Here is a 22,894-nt window from a genome sequence, read left to right as displayed (position 1 = left end):
CTGCTGCCTCTTGAATGCTGCTGCAGGAACCATGGGGGCGGGCGGGGGGACAAGAAGAAACAGACAGTGGCTGTCTGAACCAACAGAAGAGGGTGCCATAGCTTAACAGCCCCGCAAGAAAAGGTTCCTGTTGGCCAAGGGCTAACTCTGCAGCCCTGCAGAGACATAGCCAGTTTGCAATAGCACCCAAATCTAGCTGCTAGAATTCTCTAAATTATTTATTAGCCGTGGCTAATAAATTAGAGATGAATTAAAGGCCTTTGGGCTCTATCTCGGATATGCTCCTCATTAATGAATCTCAAGCCTTCGACTGGAAAATGGAAGGTTTCCATGGAGGCTTTTGTCACGTCTTGGTCCCTTGCATGGAGGAAGAGCTGATGCTGCTACATTTGAGGATTTGCCTCAAATTCTCTTACAAGAGGCTGAGACAAGCCCTTTCCTAGGGCAAGTAAGCTGTTTGGTCCCTTAATTCGCTTCCTTCCATCATAAACACCGAATCCAATTCCCACTTCAGAAAAAACCAACCAACCAAACAAACAAACAAAAAAACTGCACCTACCTCTCTCCCGACCATCAGCAAAAATGTCTTTGCTTGAGGTTTGCAGCAGGGATCTCAGATCTCCACAGGAATGTTTGAAGTAAAAACTAAGCTAACTACTGGGGCTCTCTGGATCAGCTTCTTTCCAAGGCAACGGGCTTACTCTGTGCAGGCCACTGAGCTAGTCTTCTGGCCTAAAGACACCAAAGAGTATTTGTGGCTTGTGTACTTCTCCTCATGCGCCTTGAGATAGATAACTCTGGCGCACACAGCCTTATGAGATAGGTGAAGTTTACACTTCCCGAACTGTGGGCATCTCTTTCACGTGTGCTCCCGGACATGCACAGAAAGCTGGTAACAGACAAGGACTTTTGCTCATATTTTTTTTAATGTATCACAATGAGCAGGAAACATACTTGATGAAATATTTTCAAAGGAGTATATTCAATTACCATCTACAATCAACTCAACTATGACAACAAAGGTTTTTTTTTTTTTTTTGTGACAAATTTCTTTTTCAGTTTGAAAGTCCCTTGCGGTTCTGTTAGTCTCCATGTATTTTGGTACAGTTCGAGATCAGCATCGTTACAGTAACAAAAAAAAAGCTAACAAGACTACATTATAGAAAAACACCAAGAACATCATTTTTGGTTTCACTTGCTCTATTTTTTTTTGTTTTTGTTTTTTGTTTTTATTTGTTTTTTTTTTTGTTTTTTTAATGTTGTTGGGGTTTTTTTTTTTGTTTTTTTGTTTTTGTTTTTTTTGTACATTGCAAAGGCTGTTCATATACCTCTTTACCTCAGGGTCACGTTCATTTATGCTTTCTTTCCTACTCAAACTTGCCCCCCTCCCCCCTGAAGAAAGTAAACAAACAAAACAAAACAACCTAGTCAAAGCTTTGTTTCACAGTGGGCAGTATCTCAGCGCCAACAAACAACCAACTCAGTTTTATGCTTCTATTTAAAATGTTTTAATTTATTATTTAAAAAAAAATATATGTCCATGAACATCAAGTGCACTGGCTTGGGTCACTGCTCCTTTCCTGCAACTTCCTGCCACGCCTGATAAACTCAGGTTTCAACGCGTGCCGTCTGTTTTACTTTGCTCTCTTTCAATTGTGTAAAACTTTGGCCACATTCATCTTTTTAAATAGCTCTTAATTAAAAAAAGAAAACAAAAACAAAAAACAAAACTTCCTAGATGCATTAAGAGTGTGTGTGTGTTTGTGTGTGTGTGTGTTCCTTAAGTTTCTTTAGGGAGGGATAAAGAAAGGATGTATGAAATAACTCCAATTCTGACAGGTATCTTGGTGCCGTTGTGCCAAATAGTATCTAGCACCAAGCCACATCATGAAGGAACTAAGGGGGAGAAATTCATCCAATAACTTAAAAAAATTAAAAAAAAAAGAAGTGCCAATAGAAGAACTAACTTTCAAAGTTGAGTTGAGATGGTCTACAACTCAACGACTCACTCCAACAGCAGACGGGAGTGAACTCCCCGAATGAGATCAGTCTAAGCAATTGAGCACGGTAGTAAACATATGCCTTGGAAATGGCTACAGACCACGGCCACTTGTCTGCCTTCTGGTTTTCACCACCACTGACTGCTTCACTATTTCTGGGTTAGTGCTGAGAATTTTTTCTTTGATGAATATATATATATACACACACACACACACACACATATGTGTGTGTGTGGGTGGGTGGTGCGGCTGGAGAGGAACTCGTTCATTAACGCACTTCCGGGTTGGGCCCATCCCAAGCCGCCTCTGAGGAATACTGATGGGCAGAAGCTATTCTACCCAACCTTACCTTATTGTTGCCAAAATACACTCGTGGGTCAAGGCATGGCACAGTGAAACACTGACAGTCACTGCCCCACAGAGGGAGGATGATTGTAGCTCAAAACAGAACAAACAAAACCATTGGGGAAGGGCTGGCAGAGTTACAAAGAAACGAGGTTGGGGGTGGGGAGGGTAGAAATTGCACTATTACCAAGCAATATCATTTTTAAACAACAGTTTTCAGAGAAGACCTAGCAGAATTTGACAGGTAAAGCTAGTGTTAAATTGTTAATTGGTATCACACAGAGAACCAAAAACAAACATTTTTTTCTTCTATAGATACAGACACAGTAACATACAACAGTTAAATGGCAAAAAATATATATATATATATTTCATAGAGTTACAAACAAGATAAAATAATGGAAAACAAAAAAAAACTGTACAACTTTAAAATTTAAAAGTGTTCATCTCAAAACACAGGGAGGATACAAGAATTCTTGTTAAAAGGAAATAGGTATTTAAAACAGTAAGTGTTTTGTGTACTTGTTTTTGACACCTTATGCTACAACTGGATACTGATATGAATAGTTAAGATGGTATTCTTTTAGTATTTCTACTTTTAAAAAATTAAAAAGGAATTTGCACTGTGCATCAGCCTAGTTAGAAATATGTACAACAGTTCAGGATCTACTCTTTAACTAAAAACAAATTCATTAAAATAAAATTCATTAAAATAGTCCCGGCTTAAAAAAAAAAGAAAGAAAAGAAAAAAGAAAAAAGAAAAAAAAAAAAGAAAAAGAAAAATGAAAAGTTTCAGATCTTGGAATGCTCCAGTCTTTTGCAAAGTCGATGAATGGCTTCCGCACTGGGGAAGAAGCCCAGAAGGTGGCCAACGGAACCTGGATTCACAGTCTTCAAAGTTCCCTTTGAAACATAAGGAAGAGAGGGGGGACTTCACTCTTTGGGGGCAAGGAAGATTGTGTCTGTTGGTGTTTGGCTATGAAAGTGAGGCAGCAAAGCATCTATTTGTCTTCAAAACCTATGTTTTAGCAGCACGAAGTTTTCCTTTCGAAGTTCAGACCGTTTTTTTTTAAAGATGCCAAGGGGTGTGTGTTGAATCATGTTGTCACAGGACTACGCACATTAACGTAAACACGCGTGCCTCGCGCACGGGCTTGCTTCTTTGCTCTCTGTACATTGCTATCTGTTTTGTTGGCTGCACTCGGGATCACTCGCTGCTCAGACTGCCTAAGAGGACAAAACTTTGAAGTAAAAAAAAATAAAATAAAAAAAAATAAAAATAAAAAAAATGTGTCTTTTGGTATCTGGAATTGTCATTAACAACTGCCTCTCTGCTTGCAGAAGAAGCCGTAACAACCTGGGAACCGTTTTGTGTTACTCTTTCTTTTATTAAACTAAGTCTTGTTTGTTTAAATCAGAAACAAATTGTCAAGTAACTAGAACCCTTTCCCTTTTTTTTCTGCATCAGCAGTGAAAGGGTGTGTCTTTGGATTTTTTTTTTAAAGCATGAAATTTCTTTTTTTTTTTTCTGAGAGAGGAAAGTAAAGACACAAACACACACACACACACACACACACACACACCAAATTAATAACCCAAAAAAAATCTTAGAAAAAAAAAAGCACACAGCCCCAATTACACAAACTGAAACAAATGCTCAAGAAAAGAGCATTTGAAGTTTCCACAGAACAAGAGTGAGCGAGAAAGAGGCAGAAAGAAAAAGAAAAGGAAGGATAAATTAAAAAAATAAATGTTCAGGGCTACCAGACACAGGTAACTAGAATTAAATGTCTTTCGAAAGTCTCAACTCCCCAACAGAAATACTCTGTGAGAATCCTGATGATCGCTAGAATCCTCTGAAATCCTTTCTTTAGGTTTACAAAATAATTCTATAGCCACCCTCCAAGAAATAAAGGTGGAGGCGGCCACTTTAAGTGGGAAATTAGAGGATGGGAGTTGGAGTTGGGGGTGGGGGGGGGGAGAGAGACGAAGTTGAATTGAGGGACAAAGTGGGAGAAGCTGGGGCGGAGCAACAGATTGCAATCTATCCACTAGGGATGAACAAGACAACATCAAATGAGGAGATGTCGCTGGACCACACAAAAGCTAAATGTACAAAGCTTTTAAGTCTACCATACTGCTTCAGGTCATTTCCAATGAAGCAATCTACTCAACACCAAAAATGGTCATACCTACCATAAATACAGACAGTCAGTTTTTAAAACTTGTCTTTTTTTTTCTTTTTTCTTTTTTTTTTTTTTTTAAGCTACAAGTCCTCAACACTCTTTGCGTGTGGATTTTTTTTTTTTCTTCTGAAAGTGGGAGCGCGTAACTTCTCCCCTGGAAATTGGCTTCAGCAGAAAAGCTATTCTTAAAAATCCCCAGAAAGCTAAAGCACTTCACATTGTTTCTCTTGAATACTTTCTGCCCATTTTTTTTTTTTAAATTAACAAATAAAACAAAACAAAATCTTTTTTTCTGGAACAAAAGAAAAGAAGAAACATAAAACAATGATTCTGAAAACAGAACGAAGGGTGACCGATTGACCTGAGAATAAAAAGACATTACATTTCTTCTTTTTCTTTTTAGCAAGCCATTGGTATCTGAGTGCTAAGATAGCAAGAAATTTAAAACTGTAACAAGGTGGAGTGCTTTCCCATACAGTGCATGCCGGGCTCCTCTGTGCTATCAACGTGGGGCAGTTCTCAAAAGGGGCAAATATACAAGGGGTTTAAGCTCCAACAACAATAGGCAGGCCCTGCGGACTTCAACTTCCCAGACCAATAGTACCTTTAAAAGGACACAATTTAACAGGGTTAGGGTTCGTGTTTTCTTTTTTTTTAATATTAAAAGAAGAAGAAGAAGAAAAAAAAGAGAGACAAGAATGTAAAATCACCGGCATAGATAGGTATATGGGAAAACAACCCACGCTTTTTCTTTTTTTTTCTTTTTTTCCTTTTTTTTCTTTTTGTTTTTTTTGTGTTTTTGTTTTAGTTTTTTTGGTTAGAAGCTTTGGAATTGCAGTTAGTCTAGTTTTGAAATTGGTTTGTTATTAATCTTTTTTTATTTAAATTCATTTGTAATTGTTCATCTTCAAAGCTTACAATCTGAAGGTGTCCGTTCCTACACTGGTCAGACCACTGTCCTTGGGGCAGCTGGGGTCTTTGGGACCCTCCACCGGGCTCGCCGGTCCGTCGGACTTTTGGCTGAGATCCGTGTCAGACTCCTCCGAATAGTCGTCTGTTGGCATCGAGGGCTGAACCCCTGAGGTGCTGCATGAACTTGAGGTAACCGTTGAAGATGAGGAGAGAGGAGGAAAAGAAGGGGGCTTCGCGGCCGAAGCCCGGGAGCCCACTGGCGGCCAAGACTTCCTGGAGGCGTGGGGGGAAGCGGACGAGGACGGGGCGGCCGACGGGGGAGGGGGGCTGTCGTTTGAGTGAGCGGCAGACTGCGAGGTAGATGCGGTGCTAGGATCGGGGAAGCAGGCAGAGTGAGGTAATAAACTAGGGTGCTCTTTGGCGTTTCTTGCTGCTCTCGTGATTGTTCTGTGTTTGTGCAAGGCCGACTCGAGATGCTGACTCAGCGCTTCCTCCCCGCAGAGCGCGCTCTCGCACGCCAGGCAGTGGTACGAGCCGCCTCCGCCACCGCTGCCACCACCGCCACCGCCGCTGCCACCGCTGCCGGTGGGGACATGAAGCACCATCTCTTGCAGGTTCACCACAGACTGGCCGAAGCAGCAGAGGGACTTCAGGTGGCTCCTCGCCGCCTCCTCGTCGCCGAAGCCCGCCTGGCACTTGCGGCAGACCAACTTGTACTGCACCTTTGGAACAATGAAGGGGTCACAGAGGGAGTCCGCACTTGCACTTTTGCTTTCTGCTTCTGGCTCTTCGGGGGGTTTCGGCAGGAGGGGGGACACCTCACGGGGGACGTTTTTCTGCTCTTCTGGTTTGGGGGATTCTTTGGCAGGGTCTTTGTCTGGGGAAGCAGGCCCCTGGGGGACTGGGGTTTGGCTTGCTTTGGGCTGCTGCTGCTGCTGCTGCTGCTGCTGTACTTTTTGTTGCTGTTGCTGCTGCTGTTGCTGTAGTTGCCGCTGTTGCTGCTGCTGTTGCTGTTGCTGCTGCTGCTGCTGCTGCTGAATCGCCTCCTGCAGACTCTGCTGGTATTGCTGGTACTGCTGCAGTAGGGAGCCTGGAGACAAGCCCATCAGGGCCTGCGATAGGGCAGGGCTGTAGGGAAACAGGCCTTCCATGCCATACATGGGCTGCAGGTACCCACTCTGCAGGGCGCCAGGGATCTGGGGGGCATAATAAGGAGAAAAGCCCGGTACAAAGTAAGGAAGGAACTGGCTCGTGAGCAAAGCTGTGGGGTCTGAAGTCAAGGCCGCCTGTAGGGCCTGAAGCTGAGCAGGGTCCACTGCGTACTCCATGGCGGGCAGTGGGGCTGAGATGGTTGCTGTAGCCGCTGGAGGGGCCTCTCCTTTCTCCTTCTTGGGGACGGGGAGGGGCTCCCCCTTCCCTTTGTGTGCCTTTTCCTTCTCCTTTCCTTTCTCACCATCTTTGTCCTTACGTTGCTGCTGCGGGGTCAGCTGTGGTGCAGGGATCTGTTGGGCTGCTGGCGGCGGCGGAGGCTGCTGCACCGGTGGCTGCGGCTGCTGGGGTTGTGGGGGTGGCTGAGGGGCCATTGCCATGGTGGCTTGTGCTGGGGTCGGGGAACTCAGCGAGGCTGAGGACGGTTTATTTGGTAATCCAGATGTGGGGAGGCCGGGGGAAGGTACCGTTGTGCTGGGCAGACCCATCAGGTTCGGTTTAGGAGACGTTAAAGCTAAAAAAAATGAATGGAGACAGAAAGGGAAACCACAGTTTAGTCTAGGAGTAGGCGAATCACAAACTCAAGGTGTTACCCCCGTGCCTTTGGCATGGCCACAGATATTTAAACCCAAAGGGTCCTCCCAAAGCCAGTGTTGTCAACAGATGTACTCTGCCATGCTCAGGGTTAGTTGGCCAAAGATTTTTTAATCAAGATTCAGAGCTTGGTCAGCTTCTATTCATCTCCATTTAGAAAACCTTACAACATCTCACTCGTTCATCCTTTCCTTGCCTCGAATTTCTAGATACCATGGGCTTTGCCCAGCACAGATTAGCTTCTAGCAACCGGGACTCATGTAAGCCCAAGCCATCATCAAAGTGCTACAGGACAAGCATGGCCACGGGAGAACACCTAAGCTGTAATCCTAGATGGGTCCCAAGGCCGCATGAACACACACAACAGCTTCTACACGTCACCATCCTGACCACCACTGCTCCTCTAGCATCGTGACTGCCTGGATGCTGCCATGCTTCCTGCCATGATGATAATGGACTGAACCCCTGAACCTGTAAGCCAGCCCCAATTAAAAGTTGTCCCATAGAAGAGTTACTTCGGTCATGGTGTCTGTTCGCAGCAATGGAAACCCTAAGGAAGCCAGTATTGCTGCAGATGGATGGAACAGCAAGCCTGGGCTGTGATAGGACAGGTGTGCTGGGGACCAGCAGAGCTCACTGGATAATGGAAGATGGTGAAGAGACAGCACCAGAAAATGCAGACAACACACCTTGGAACACCTCTGCATCTTCTCCCATAAAGCTGAAGTAGAGGTTGCCTAGCATGACACTGTCCTCATGGGGTGGGGGTGAGGTGACAACATAACACTCTGAAGCCCAGAGTTGGATGAAGATTGCCAGCTTGAATGATACAATGTATCAACACCTCCATACTAAAGGAAGCAAAGAACATGGCTGCTGAACCTTGCCAGTCCCAGGAGAGTGACTGAAGGCAGCGCAATCTATTTCCTTCCTATATACTAGGGACTAAGATGTGGCTGGCTACTGAGAAAAGTTCAAAGGCTTGTTGGTGAAACTGGCACACGCAAGTCCAAGTTGGAATTATAAGCTCTGGGTTGCTGGGCAGTGGTGGCGCACACCTTTAATCCCAGCACCTGGGAGGCAGAGGTAGGTGGAATTTTTAGTTTGAGGCCAGCCTGGTCTACGTATACAGGTATACAGTGAGTTCCAGGACAGCCAAAGCTATACAGACAAACCCTGTACAAAAAAAAAAAAAAAAAAAAAGCAAAGCTCTGGCTTTAGGGCATGACATTCTATGTGCCAGGAGGTAGTGGGCCTGTCCAGGAGGAACACCTGCAGCTTTGCCCATGGCTTCATGCTTTCAAGAGAAATATTCAGGTCAGAAGGCCTTAGACTGAGACTCTGTGTGTTCAACTGATGGACGACCAAGAGGTTCAGATGCTAAGGAACATTACTGAAGCCCTGCCATTTACCAAGCTCTGCACTGGCTGCACTCGGCAGGGCAGCTCAAGGCACCCTCACACTGTTGCCGTGACAGTGGCTTTCTGATCTGTAAGATCAGAACCGGGCCAGGTTCTTCATCCCCTCCTGAAACTCAGTTACTGTGGAGTCAGACTGACCTCCTGTGGATCACGGCCGACACACATCAGACGTGTGACCTTTGGTTCACCGAGAGACTTCTTAGAACCTCAGCCTTCTATAGTACAAGATTGCAGACATGAACTGAATGGCCACATTGGGCATGGCATATAGTAACTGCTTCATAAACACAGGTTCCTTCCCTCCCATTCCTGATCCAGTGATTGTACAAGCTGCAGCAGCTGGGATGCTTGGTAACTGGGGCACATCTGGCTGTCCTGTTGATGAAGAGCCCAGCTTTCTATCCCTACTCCACTCTAAGCTGCCAGAACCTGGGCAACACATATACTTGCTGACTGACTGGCTCATACTGGGTGTTAATGAAAAGCATATAATGCCCAGAGGCCTGGGTGGGAGCTTGGGCCCCTACCTCTAGCTTACTGAATGATCTTGACCTCTCTGGGCCTCCGATTTCTCTGAGGGGATACATCAGACACTCTGCTTCTACTTTTAACAATTTTATTATGATTTGTGTCCATTTGTGTGTGTTCATGTGCTACAGTGGGTATCTGAAGGCCATCTTTTGGGAATCAGTTTCGCCTTCTGTACTTTGGAGGCAGGGTCTTCCTTAGGTCTGCCCAGCTACACCCAGGTTTAGCTAGCCCAAAAACTTCTGGGTGAATCTCCTGCTTCAACTTCTCATCTAGAGTCCTGGGGTTAAGACGTGTGCCAGTGCATTGGCATTTTTACCTGGGTTCTGGGGATCAGAATCAGGTCATGAGGTTTGTATAGCAAGTGCTTTTACTCAATGAGCCATCTTGCTGGTCCCGAGTCTCATCTTTTCATATCATTTTATGCTGGGCCTTCCTGCCAATGCCCTGGGCTGCAAGGATAATTCAAATGTGTGACTGTTTTCCTTGGTTTGTTTTGCTGGCTTCAGTCTGTGCCATATACTTATGCAAAAACCTTTGTCTTGCCGTTTTCGTTTCTTGTCCCTTTGGTAAGAAACCAGGGAATCCAGTAGCTTCTATGCTGATGAACACCACCAAAGATTACTATGTTTATTTAACTAGGATCACTCTGAGAGGCAACAGAAGCTTCAAGCCCTGAAGGGTTAGGTTTAGGGTTAGGCTTAGGGGAGACAAGGCTGCACTGTGAGGGGTTAGTGTGTGCCTAACCCTTACAGGATGCTAGAGAAGGTCCAATTTGAGGATAGCTGGATCCCAGAGAAGATGGGAGAAGACAGCGAGAAACAAGGAATGTCAGTCAGGAGGACTGTAAGAGTCCCCAACTTTAAGAGAGACCAGACAAGCAGCATGTGTGATTCCAGATGCACCAGGGTGGGATTGGAGACTGGAAGCGGGGCAGGGGATCCCTAGAGTGCACATTAGTCACTTATCTGAAAGAGTCGATGTGTTCCCGTCCAAACTAAAAACTGCATTACCCAGTACAAGATTCCCAGTCAGTGAATTCAAACACTTTCTCTGTAGAAACCATCACTATGCTGACAAGAAGAGAACCCGTGGCGGAAGCCCCCAGAGCATGTAACAGCTCAAGAGCGGCTTCCTGCTCTCAAAAAGGTGGGCAGAAGTGCAGGCATTGAGGGCAGCCTCGGGGTCCATTACAGACTTAGCTGGGAAATACCATTGTCTTCCGGCTGTACCAATTACATGGGTGGGATCATGTGACCACGAGGTTTGCTATTCCCTGGAAATTCGCACGTCAGGTGATTCTTAATAACAGACACTGTGAAAGTGATTTCAGAACATACTTATAAGTGGTGCTTCCACCCCTGCACATCGGTGTCCAAGGAATTCAGGTATGTACTGGCACGGGGAGGGGGAGAGGGAGGTGGCAGGTGGGAGGTGGGGGTAACCTGGCCGCAGGGGAACTGCTATCTTGATGATTTTTTAGGTGACCAAAGAGGCAAGCTTCCTACCAGTGTTGGTACACCACACTAAAAAAACGAGCTTCTACTGAACTCTGAAAGCCATCACCTGGGACAGGACCCACCTGTGTTGGCTGGGGTAAAGCCTGGCAGAGAGGGGCTGTTGAGGCCGGGGAGCAACACAGGAGGGATGCCCTGGAGCGCTGGATACGTGGTAGGAAGGTTAAGAGCCTGAAGAGGGGCGTTGTCGAACATCCCTTGTTGTTGAGCTGCCAGTCCGAGGACCTCGTTAGCCTTCTTGATCCGGTCCAGCTCTTGCTGAGCCATCAACTGGCGTACAGTGGCTGGGTCAAAATATTCTTTCTCCTTGTCCAGCTGGCTTCCAATGGTGTCCTTAACTTTGGAGATATGCTGTTGAGAAAAGATATGGTCACGTACAGACAGCCTCGCGCTGTACTTGATGCCACACAAAGTGCACTCGGTCTTGGGTCCCTCATAACTCGTTTGGTTTATCCCAAAATGCTTGGCCATGCTTAACTTGGACTTCTTCTCTTTCGCCCGGGCATTCTGGAACCAGACCTGAACAACTCTCTTTGGCAATCCAATGTCATTGCCTAGAACCTCACACTCCAGCATGGTGGGTGTCCTGTAGTCATTAAAGCATGACTTGAGGACCTTCAGCTGCAGATTGGTCATTTGAGTGCGAAAACGTTTCTGCCCAGGTCGATCCCCGCCGTCACCAGATTTGCCAGCGGACCCGCTTGCCCCGGGGCTTGGGGAGCAGGGGTCCGCGAGGCTTGAGGTTTCACTGTAGTCCACTGTACCTTCGTTGTCATATTCCTTGCTATAAAAGCTCGGGGCTGGGCTGACCAGACCAGATGACAACCGGTCTTCATACTCGGACATTGCCATCATGGCTGCTTTGGTCAACCCCTCGTTCGGTGCCGAAGATTTGGTTTCAGTCGCTATTCCTGTTGCGCTGTCGTTGTCGGCGTTGCCCTCGTCCCCTGTCGTGGTGTCTGTGATTGCGGTGTTGACCGAGGAACAGTCATCATTGTCCAGCTTAGTTTGGTCAAAGTTCAGGTTAACGGAGGACATGGAGGGGCTTTCAAAGTCTTCGATCCCTTCCACCTTGATGGAGGAAGGGCTGAGAAGAGTTCTGGGGGACAGCTCCATGGTTTTGCTCACGGGCGAGAGGGGCACACCCTGACCGTCACTACTGCTCGGGGGTAGGTGGGAAAAGCTAGTTCCATCAAAAATGTCTCCCTTCATTTGGAGTCCCCCATCACAGTCTAAGAGCATGGCAGACAGAGTCAGGTTGTAGCCGGCTCTCTTGGCTTCGTGCCAGTGTCGAGACCGGATATGAGCCTCCAGGGCTGTCTTGGCCTTGAAGAGAGCTCGGCAAAAGGGGCACCTCCTGTGGGCCTGCGCCGGGCCCACAGCCCGGAACTGACCTTTCCTTTCCCGGGCGCGGGTGTTCTGAAACCAGACCTGTACCACGCGCTTCTTCAAGCCCACCTCATGCGCGATGTGATCCAGCATCTTTCGGGTCGGGTTGGAGTCCAGCAGATACTTCTGGTAGAGAATTTCCAGCTGCTCCGGGGTTATGGTCGTCCTCAAACGCTTGTCTCTCTGAGGCTCTTCTCCTCCCGTGCCGCTGTCGTTCTCACCGGGGCTCGCACTGGCCTTTTCCTCCAGCTTCCTCTTGAGCGTGTTCATCGTGGAGGTGGGCGTCGAAGGGGAAGTGGCTGAGCTCGCTGGGATCTGAGGGATGGCACCCGAGAGCAGCTGGCTGGCCAGGAGTGGGTTACTGGGATCAAACAGCATGAAAGGCATGTCCAACGACCTGTCCAAAAACTGGGGGTGAATGAACTGGTTCTGGGCACTCAGGAAGTGAAGCTGCTGGTGCTCCTGCCAGTGCTCGAAGGATGGGAACGCCAGCTTGCACTGGTCACACTGGTAGGGGATTAGCTGAGGAGGTAGGTTTGCCAGCTGTTGAGGGGTCGACGTGTGGAGGGGCTTGAGGGGCAGATGGGAGAGCTGCGAGGGACTGGGGCTTGACTGGGGGAGGGGGCACTGCGGAGGGGGTGCCTGCGGAGGAGGCTGCGGTAAGGAAGGGGCAGCCGGCTGCGGGAGCTTGGGCTGGGGTGCGTTTGTCTTCTGCTCCAGCTGCTCCAGCTGCTGCTGCATCTCTGGCTTTGGCTGTCCTTGCTTCTCTTGGGTTTGGTTTGGCTGTGCACTGGGAGGGTCGGCCTGCTTTGGCTTCTCATCGCTTGCCTCTGCTTTCGAGTTGAAGGTGGCCAGTTCATCAGTCTCCGCTGTGAGCTGCAAGAACGCGGAGGGCGCGGTATTGGCCGCTGCCGCCGACGGTGCCGGGGTGCTGTAAGCCTGCGAGGGCATAGGGGTGCTGCAGGAGGAGCTGGTAGGGGTGAGGATCTCCATGGCATCCATGGAGTCCTCGTTTTGGCTGTCATCCTGCCCCTCCTCATCCTCATCCTTGTAGCACAGCTTCTTCTGGTGTTTGATGAGGTCAAAGATGCGCTGAAACACGAGGCTGCACTTTTTGCACTGGTAATTCAAGTTGCTCGTCCGAATGTAGCGATCGTTGGTAAGCTCGCGCCGCTCTCCGTCTTTGCCCTCCCCCTGATTCTCGTAATTCTTCCTGGCTTTCTGTCGGGCGTTCTGAAACCACACCACTATGACACGGGTTGGAAGGTTCAGTAAGTTAGAAAGCTGCTCAAATTCATCATCCTTTGGGTAAGCATTGGCATCAAAGAAGTCTTGCAGGACTCGGAGCTGGTAGTCGGTAAACCTTGTTCTCGAGGACCGCTTGCTCCCCCAGTACTCCTGCTTCTGGGGTTCGGGGGAAGGGGGCCGGGAGTCGATCTTGAGTTCCTCCAGACTGGTGATGGGAGGGTTGCTGAAGTTGTACGGGGAGTCCTTGTTCCGTTGCCGCTCCTTGAATAGAGTGTTTCTGAACCAGTGCTTGATCACTTTCTGGGGCAGGCCCGACTTGTCCGCCATCTCTTTGATCTGCTCCTCACTGGGGGAGTTGTTAATGTCGAAGTACTGCCTGAGCACTCGGAGCTGGTCATCCGTGATCCTGGTGCGAGGCCTCTTGTTCTGTTGCTGGAGCAAGGTGGGGTTGAGCTGGTGTTGGTAGAGCTGGGCCAGATCGGCAGGCAGCGGCTCCACGGGGCCGAGCTGAGGGGGCAGCTGAGCTGGCAGAGTCTGCAGTGGCATTGTCTGCATCATCAGTGGCGAGAAGATGGGCAGCTCCATTGGCATGGAGAGCTGGGTGAGAGGCACGGAGGGTTGGGCGGGGGCGATGGTGGGCGAAGTGATGGGTGGAGCCGACGCGGGGATGGCTGGCGCGGAAGCTGGCTGGGGAGGTGCGGTAGGAAGCGGAGGCGGGGGAGGCGGAGGAGGGGGTGGGGGTGGCTCCGGGGTCTGGGGCCTCAGGGGGTACAGTTTATCATAGTGCTCTCTGTATTGCTTGGCAAACCTCTCCAGCTGTTTGAAGGGGAAGTAGTTCTGATGCACGTGCTCCTGGTGGCTCTTCAGAATCAAGATGTTGGAGAAGAGCTTGCCGCAGGAGTCACACTCCAGCTTCTCCAGGCTTTCACCGCCTTGCTCCGCCTTCCCGTTCTTCTTCTGTGCCTTCTGCTTGTTCTCATTATACTGAATGACGAGCTCAAAGCCAAAGTTCTCCAGCAAGGCCTTGGTAGCATTCCCCCTGGCATCTGAAGCAATGCGTGGAGGAAGCATAGTGCCCTCAGAGCCGCCCCCTGGTGCCAAGTCTTTCTTCTCTTTGGCCTTCGAGGCATCTGGCAGTGATTCCTTTGGTCCCGTGTTACCCTCTGCCCCCTCCGGCCCCTCCCTCTCTCTCTGGCTTTCCTTATCCTTTTCCTTGATGACCACTTTGTTTTTCTTTTCCGGGTGTTGGCTTGGCTGCAGGAGGGCTGAATGACTCTGGGAAAGAGAGAGCTGACTCTGCTGCTGCTGCTGCTGCAGGATCTGCTGGTGGCTCTGCTGTGGGATCTGGACCTGAGCCTTCAGATCTTCCAGCAGGCCTGGGCCTGACCCCGTGAGTGTCAGTGCCCCGCTGGTCACAGGCAGGCTCACCTCAGGGTTGAGCTGGAACTCAGCGCTGGGGATGTAAAAGGGGAAGAGGAGGTGCTGCTGCTGCTGCAGCTGGAGCAAGGTCTCTGTGGTCATGGGGAAGTGTGGGAGGAGCGTGGGGTTGAACAGCTGAGACTGGATCAGGGCGGCCTGTTGCTGCAGCTCCTGCTGCAGGTGTGCCTGGACTTGCGCCTGGGCCTGGGCGAGTGTCTGGGCTTGCTGCTGCTGCTGCTGCTGCTGCTGCTGCTGCTGTTGCCTGGACGCAATCATATCCGCTAACTTCTTCCGGTTGGCCTCTTTGGGCTCTGAAGGGGAAGCGATGTTGGCACTGATGGGGTTCCCCAGAGGCGGCATCACCACGCTCTCGGGTGGCACCTGGCTCAGCGCATTGACGCTTGGAGCCATGGCGGCACTGCTTGGATTGGTGGCGGTAAAGGTGTTGTTGGCGCCGCTGCTGCCCACGGGACTGGGGGTAGAGGAGCTGAGGGACACCCCGCCGCTGTTGCCAGTCCCGTTGCTGTTCCCACTTGCAGCCTCCAGCTTGGCTGCCCGTGCCTTGGTCTGGTGCAGCACAGACCGCATGTGGATCTCCAGCGTGGAACTCTGGCTGTACGCCACGTTGCAAGTGTTACACTTAAACGGCTTATTGTCCGGGCTGCTGGTGGGCTCCGGCTGGCCGGTTGCCGATTCCTGAAGGGCCCTCTTTAACTTGTGCAGGTGCGAGACGGAGTTGTAGTGCACCAGCAGGATATTCTTTTGAGTGAAGGATTCCTTGCAGACCGTACACTTGTAAGGGCGGGAAGGGTCCAGAAACTTCTCCATAGTGAAGTTGGGGCCTTTCCTGAAAGGCAGAGCTCGCTTTGGCTCGGAGCCTGAATCCTCCTGCACTGACCCAGAGTCGCTGCCTGTCGGGCTCTGCTTATCTTCCAGGTCACTCTCTTCCTCCTTGTCTTCCTCAACGATGATGGTGTGGTCTTCAGCCAGGGTGGGGTCTCCCATCGCCAAGAGGTCCCCGTTGGCCAGAAGCCCCCCATAAAGCTGTTGGATGTCAGCCTCACTCAACTCCAGGTGACTCGTCTCGAGGTGTTTTTTCAGAGCCTGGAAAGTCCGGAAACTGCGCTGACAGAGGCAGCACATGGTGGCGGCTCTGATCACGTGGTACTGAGAGTGGAGCTGCAGCTTTTCAATGGTCTTGAAAGCCAGGCTGCACTGGTTGCAGCGGTACTTATACACGTGGCGGTCTGACACGGGCAGCTGGGGCCTCTTGGCGTGCACCTCGTTGAAATGGGTCTGCAGTGTGGCGGAGGTTTTGAAGACCTGGTTGCACCCCTTCTTCCAGCAGAGGAAGCCTGAGTCTTCTCTCCCGCAGCTGGGGTCAGCAGAGGTCGGCTTGAGGTCCCCGCCGTGCTCCATGCTTGCAGGTGGCAAGATGTTCTTTCCCGGGTCCTCTGACGCTTCTGTGAAAAATACAAACACATCAAGCCCAAAGATGAAGAAGGCTTTGTTTCCAGGGTGGCACCCAGAGCGGTTATCTAGCCCGGCTTTATGAACACAGGAAACATCCAACCGAGTGCCAAAGTCTCTCCACAGGGCCAGTAGAATACGCACATAACCAAGGTGCCCAAGAACAGATGGATAGGAAGAAGGCTATATTATATATAGGCCCAATTCGTAACAGGCCTGTGTCATAGCATAGACCCAACAGTCTCCTAACTGTATTTAATTCTGAAGCCTCGGTTTCTCAAAAGGTCATCTGAAGGTTACTGGTCTCAAGGGTACCATTCACGCCCACTTTTTTGGTTATAGGAATTTTAGCACATCAGGTCTGTTGTCAGGGGCAGCTGCACTAATGCTGTCCTAAGCTGTGAGGAAGTCCTGCATTTAGGGTTTCAGGATTCTTGAAAGCATTTAGTTTCGTGTTTAATGTGACACCCCTCCCCCCTGGCTTTTACATCACTGTTTCTAGAACCCAGGTCTCTGCTCACGTTAGCAGGAAAGTTAATTATTTAACTGTACTACTTTAAAAAAAAAAAAAGGTTCATCATATCCATAAGTACCCTGGCTCTTCCCAGGTCTCCTTCTAATGTGGCCACGTCACAAGGAAGAGGGCTGGGCCCCGGCAGTGTGAACCTTAGATGCCTGTAAGAGTGTGCTCAAGACTGAGGAGAGCAAAGAACCAGCACGGAGGCCTAAGAGCTATCTCACTACTGCAGCAGAAACGCCTGTGACAATGGTCCTTACAAGCGGTATGTTTAAACAAGGCGATTCCAGAAGACTCCAAGCGTTCTATGCAGAGGTAGTGAGAGAGACAGCTGAGGGATCTCATTGAGTGGCAAGGCTCTAGCAGCCATGTCTTTGGCTGAGTTCACCATGGGGATGTCCATGAGCAAACTGACTACAAGATACTTCCTAAGACCTAAAAGGCCACAGGCTTTGCTGATAAAACCCATCAGCCCCATTCACTTGGGATATACTGTAAAGAATCCCTCAGCCCTTGTGCCCCATGGAGATTTTTGACCAAGAATTCATCTTGTTTCTGGCTGGAGGAATTATGATTAGCGACACTGACCAGGTTGCTTTCCTGCCTCTTCCAAAGTGGAGTTCCCATCTCGGTCCGCAGCGGCAGCAGGGAGGAACATGCTACTAGGCATAACCATCTCAGGAGCGGTCACCTGAGGGGAGAGAGGCAGCGAGACGACAGAGTCAAGGCGCGGGGGAAAACAGACACAAAATACGAAAGGTTTAAAAAGTATTCAATAAGCAAAATTAGCCTTCACCAGCGTAGAAGCTGGAGGTGTCACTTTGCATAGCTCAGTGAAGACTCATGTTTATTAGACAAAGCTCACATCAGTCAAAAGTGTTTCTACGGTTACATTCTGGACATAATTAGCAGTGCACACTTGAAGAGTAATCTTATTATTAATATTTTTCTTTTATGCAGAATTTTGACTTTGATCACTGACAATGTTTTGTCACGGGCTGTGAAACTTCTTGGGCAACCAATTAGGTAGATAAGTTGAAAGGCCCACCTTAAGCTACCGCAAACATAATAAGGGCCCTAATTAAATCATACCTAGTAAAGTACGCGGTAATCTGGAAGCAGGGAGCATTGTAGCACTGTTTTCAAAATGTATTCAGGCGAGGAGAGGAGGGGAGTTGGCGGAGTGAAGGAAAGGGTAAGAGGCAGAAAGGAGAACAAAGGGAGGCTAAGGACGCGCACACACTGGCAGCTTTTCCAGGGAACAACACCGTGTAACCCTTTACAAGCTGACATCAAGCACAAACAAGCAGTTCTTGTGACTCACGTTAAGCCAGAGTTTCGTCTAGAGCCTTTTATGCATGGGGCACACAGCATCAGAGGGAGCGTGTGCCCAGAATCCCAGCAATCCAGCTAATTCTGCACAGCGTTCTACAACGGAAGCCCCCTTCCCTGAGACTGGGCCGTTAGCCCCTAATGGAACATTTCCATAATTAGCCCTAAGATCTAAGTAGCTACATTTTAGGTCAGATCCTCAGACTTTGTGCTCTGCCTCCCTGCTGTGTGGGCCAGAAGCTAGCTCCTATCACAGGCTCTTCTGGATGTGTGACAGTGACAGGCCATGGCAGCCTTCAGTATCCGGGCGAAGAATAAGGACTCTCCATCTAAAGAGTTCGCTAACCTGCAAGAGTTAAAGAGTTCGCTAACCTGCAAGTACAGCTCTCCAGTGGCCACAACCTTAAAAACCAAACAATTCTCCCTTTCCCGGCAAGTGCCCACTACCCATAGCTCCTCAGTCTGCAGGGGGACCTACAGATTGTCTACCTCATTTGGGTGGGGTTGGAGGACGAACTGGGGCATAGGCATGACCATGTCTCATTGTGTACACGTGTGACACTCTGGAAACTAACAGGGGAGTGGGCAGCAATCTCTCTTTGCCACGAGGCAGGAACATTTGACATCGATAACAATTCCAGATGCACTAGAAACTGTCTTTAATTTGACAATGGCTGGAGGAGTAACGGGAGGTGGCATAGTACCTAGCCCCACCCAGAGGCCCTGCTGGACCAATCAGACAAAACTTCACTGCAAGACTAATTTCGCTTGTTTAAACTTAATATTTTAAAAATTATTTGAGAGGTTGTGAGATCCTTGCCTTTCTCAGACAGCTGCTGGCCAAGTCCGCTAGTGTCACCAACAACAGGCTCAACAAGTAGGGGGAACTAGAACAAATGTGGCTGCTGGCCAAAAAGACGACTTCGTATTTAGGTGCACGAGATAGGGTTTTACAGGTCTGGAAACCAGTAGACACAAAACCTAAGCAATAGGCGCTCCAGAGAAGGGTCTTGAGGAGAAGGCCCACCGCGCTAGGCAGAGCAGGTGTGTGGCAGGTGAATGGGAAAGGCATGTGCCCGCCTTCAGACAGCTGCACCACAGTGCATGGAGCCTGCGACAGACAGCTGCTGTAGAGCTAGCTAGCTGAATTGCCCAGAACAGAGTGGGGACTGCCAAACTCGTTCTATTTTCTCCTTAATAGAAAGCATTTCTGACCAGTGTGGTTGGGGAGTCCAGCGGGAATCCAAGAAGTGAAAGGTCACCGATTAATTTATAGTCTTCAGCCTCTTCAGCCGAGGGGGAGCACGAGGTGGGGGGTAAGAGGGAGAGAAAGAGAAGGAAAATAAAAAGAGCCCCCCCACACACCTTTTTTCTCAGTTGTAGCTGCAGGATCAGTCCTTTTGGGGGATCTTTAGGAATTATGAAAAAATGAATCATGAGAAGTAAAAAAAAAAAGCCCTACAGAGTAAAAAAGAATAAAATTATCTCTCACCTCAGCCGTGCATCATTATAGAAAACCGTGGGCTTTTTCTAAGCGTTACAGTAAGGCAGACATCCTCTCCAACAGACTCAGTACGACGGATCAGTAATTGTTTTCATACACTTTAATTAGAAAAACTCAGATGGCTATGAATAATAATGGAAAAGAGAGACTTTTGCACTTGAAAGGTTGAAGTCAATCAAGTGTGAATGACGGCAAAAAAAGGGGAGGGAAGAAAAAAAAAAAGACACCAATTCATCAGCCCTCTGTTGTCTCGCTGCGACTTTAATCATAATTCCTGATTGGGATTCAAGAAGGCAGTAAGCAGAGGTTCTTTGTCTGCCTTCACCTTCCATCAATTAACTCTCCCCGAAATATAATCATCAACCTCACGGGCCTTCTGCATCTTAATCTGGCCTCCGAACCCGGAACTCCTGCCCCATGTGTGTGCTTAAGGAGGGATTTTTATCCACATGCTCTTGCCCCATCTATACTATGCCCAGCCTGTCCTGGGGAGAGAGTTGGTGTGTGAGATTTAATGGGCAAGAAATCCCCAGGAGGCAAAGGGGAGGATCCCTGAAGGGAACTAAGGGTCTAGGAAGCCGACCGAGTAGAGGTCTATGAGTGCAGGCGTCTGCACCAAGGTTGATGGGGAAGCAGCTTCACTGTGTGTAGACCTAACAATGGGGCCCCCATCAGTTTCCAAACATCACTATTTCGAGGCCTGCATCTCTTCTTCCCTCTCTTCCTACCAGTGTCCAGAGCCTTGTGCTCTAATCTTCTTCCTAGAGGACTGGAAATGTAATCGAGCTAACAGCTCTGGGTCAAGCCCTGCTCCGTGAGGAGAGGATAACAAAGGCAGGGCTCCGTCAGTGCTTGCCTTGGTTTTCCAAATCCTATTTGGTTCCTGGACTCTGTGGAAGGGTCAGTGCGCAGCCACAGTGAGCCTAGCTCATCAGTCACTCAGCTGGGCTGGGTGAAGATTTGGAAAGGCCTTCCCTTCCAGCAAGCTCAGCAAAGCACAGGGTGGAAAGAGGGTTAAACCAGGGCCCAGTCACTGCCATTCTAAGTATGCCCAAACCTCTGAGATCCTCAAAGAACTGGGCCCCATCGCTGACTTTTCTGCAGGTAACACAGAAACATAACTTGCTCTCTGCCACTCCTTCTCCTCAGATGCCTGGCCTCCAGCTCCACCCACACCCGCAACTATGGCCAATATACAATCAGGTCAGATACCAACACACATATGAACTTATTTTTCTGATGGCCTCGTGTGGTGGTTTACATGAGAAATGTCACTCGTAGGGAGATAGATGTATTTTAACACCCGGTCTCTAGTTGGTGGTCCTGTTTGGAGACTGAGAAGGCACAGCCTTGCTGGGTGGGATGGCTTATATACGCTCGGCTGAGGGTGTGGCACTATTAGAAGAAGGTGTGTCACTGTGGGTGTAGGCGCTAAGACCCTCATCCTAGCTGATTGGAAGTTAGTATTCTGTTAGCAGCCTTCAGATGAAGATGTTGGACTCTCAGCTCCTCCTGCACCATGCCTGCCTGGACGCTGTCATGCTCTCACCTTGATGATAATAGACTGAACCTCTGAACCTCTAAGCCAGCGCCAATTAAATGTTGTTCATATAAGAGTTGCCTTAGTCATGGTGTCTGTTCACAGCAGTAAAACCCTAACGAAGACACTGGGAGAAGTATGTGTCAGAAGGCACAGGCTTTGAGGATTTTCGCTTTACCCCACTTCTAATTCATATCCTGTCTGTCTTCTGTCTGCTTCATGCTTGCATGGTAGAGACATGCTCTCTTTTGCCCTGCCTCCCTGCCAGGATGGACTCTCAGCCCTCTGGAACCATAAGTCAGAATGGTATGCCTAAAACACCCTGCATGCCTAAAACAACACCCAACATGTTAAGCTGCATCTCTTGTCCAGCAATAGATAGATACACAGACTTAACATCAAGACAGCGTTCTTCTGGTTAAAGGGGAAAAAAAAAATCAGCTGAATAGAGCCATTAATTCCTCAGGACTGGCCTTGACCTTGATGCTAGATGCTTCCCTTCCGTCTCTTTTGAGCCATGATCAGGTACATTACAGAGTGTGCAGAGGTAAGAGGGATGGTAGTTACAATCATTGGCTAAAAAGCAGGTACCGGAAAGCTGGTAGCTCTCATGTCTTCGTGGCAAGGGGACAGCCATCATGGTTCACTTTGGAGTGTCCTACTCTGAGGCAGAGGCCATTCTAGTCTGAGCAATTCTTGCTTGTTAACAATAGAAACCAAAGAGTGGCACCTCAAGCTAAGATGCTTCACACATAGGCAACTCCAAAGCTGTGCCCTTGTGGAAAGGAGAGGGCCTTTGCGGGGAGTCTGTTGACTTGTTTGCCCCTGCTTACTAGCCACCCAGTAGGACCCGTGTTCATGCCCATGAGATGCCTTGGCAAGACAGGGCTCCTGCGCCCAGAAACTCCTACCCAGAGGAACCTGGGGAGATCTTAACCCCTCAAATTCAGTGAAAGGTGTAGCCTCCAGGAAGAACATTTTTGAGCACACAAGACCTCTGCAATTTCAAGGACTCAAAGGCTCCCCAACAGGGGAAAATAATCCATGGACTCAGGTGAACTTTCCCTTGGTTACCTACAAACAGTGGTATGTGTTCACAGATGACTACTTCTAACCTCTTCCTAGGTCCTCAGGATTGTGGATCATAAATTAATCCCTCTCAGGATTTCCTGTGATGAGTGGACCCCACAGCACCAAGGATACACCGTATACATCCAGAGTCTTAGTAGTTCTGGTCCCTACCATGACATAAGAAAGGACTGCTGGCATTTGTCACTTCTTTTAGGAAACTACATGTAGAAAGATTAGCTGGTCTGCTTTTCCATGCTCCAGGGTCACAGAGGTGGAAGGTCTGTCTACCTCTAACACCATGTGTAGCTTAGGCTACCCTACTCCCTGTGGTAATAATCCTTCCCATTTATCTGTCAAAGCTACCACAAGATAAGGTGGCCTAGGTAAGCTCAATACAGCCAACACCTCCCATATGCCGGACAGCAGAAATAGCATCTCAGAAAACCCAACAAGCCTGGTGTCGACACCCACTGAGGTGGGTGTCCCTCTGAAAGGCAAAAGGTTGCTTTCCAAGGAGACTCAAAGCCTTCACTTTTCAGTGGGAATCAACACAGTGAACCACCTAAGACAGAAGGAAGATGACCAGAAGCCTCAGGTCCTAAGGCTTGGACCTAGCCACTCCCTAGCTCCTGGTTCTATAGGTCCTAGGCATGAACCTAAAGCTTAACTGCTGTCAAAGCTGACCTCGAGCT

At 48.9% G+C, this 22,894-nt stretch overlaps 1 protein-coding gene across 6 annotated transcripts in view; it reads right to left on the bottom strand.

Annotated features, from left to right (window-relative positions):
* Nucleotides 1-911: 911 nt before the first annotated feature.
* Nucleotides 912-22,894, bottom strand: part of Zfhx3 (zinc finger homeobox 3) — a 682,326-nt gene continuing 660,343 nt past the window's right edge. For 3 of the 6 annotated variants that reach the window (XM_030243257.1, XM_030243258.1, XM_006530586.4), the window contains 3 exons: nucleotides 17,344-17,446; nucleotides 10,778-16,231; nucleotides 964-7,166 (listed from right to left, as the gene is read on the bottom strand). In XM_030243257.1, the coding sequence (XP_030099117.1) occupies nucleotides 5,446-7,166; nucleotides 10,778-16,231; nucleotides 17,344-17,446 (7,278 nt within the window). In that variant the 3' untranslated portion in view covers nucleotides 964-5,445. Of the gene's footprint in view, nucleotides 7,167-10,777; nucleotides 16,232-17,343; nucleotides 17,447-22,894 lie in introns of all 6 variants that reach the window. The other 3 variants (XM_011248284.3, XM_006530585.4, NM_007496.2) reach the window with 2 other exon arrangements.

This window comes from Mus musculus, chromosome 8 (assembly GCF_000001635.26).
Source record: "Mus musculus strain C57BL/6J chromosome 8, GRCm38.p6 C57BL/6J".
Lineage (NCBI taxonomy): Eukaryota > Metazoa > Chordata > Mammalia > Rodentia > Muridae > Mus > Mus musculus.
This window is presented reverse-complemented; position numbering and strand designations above follow the sequence as displayed.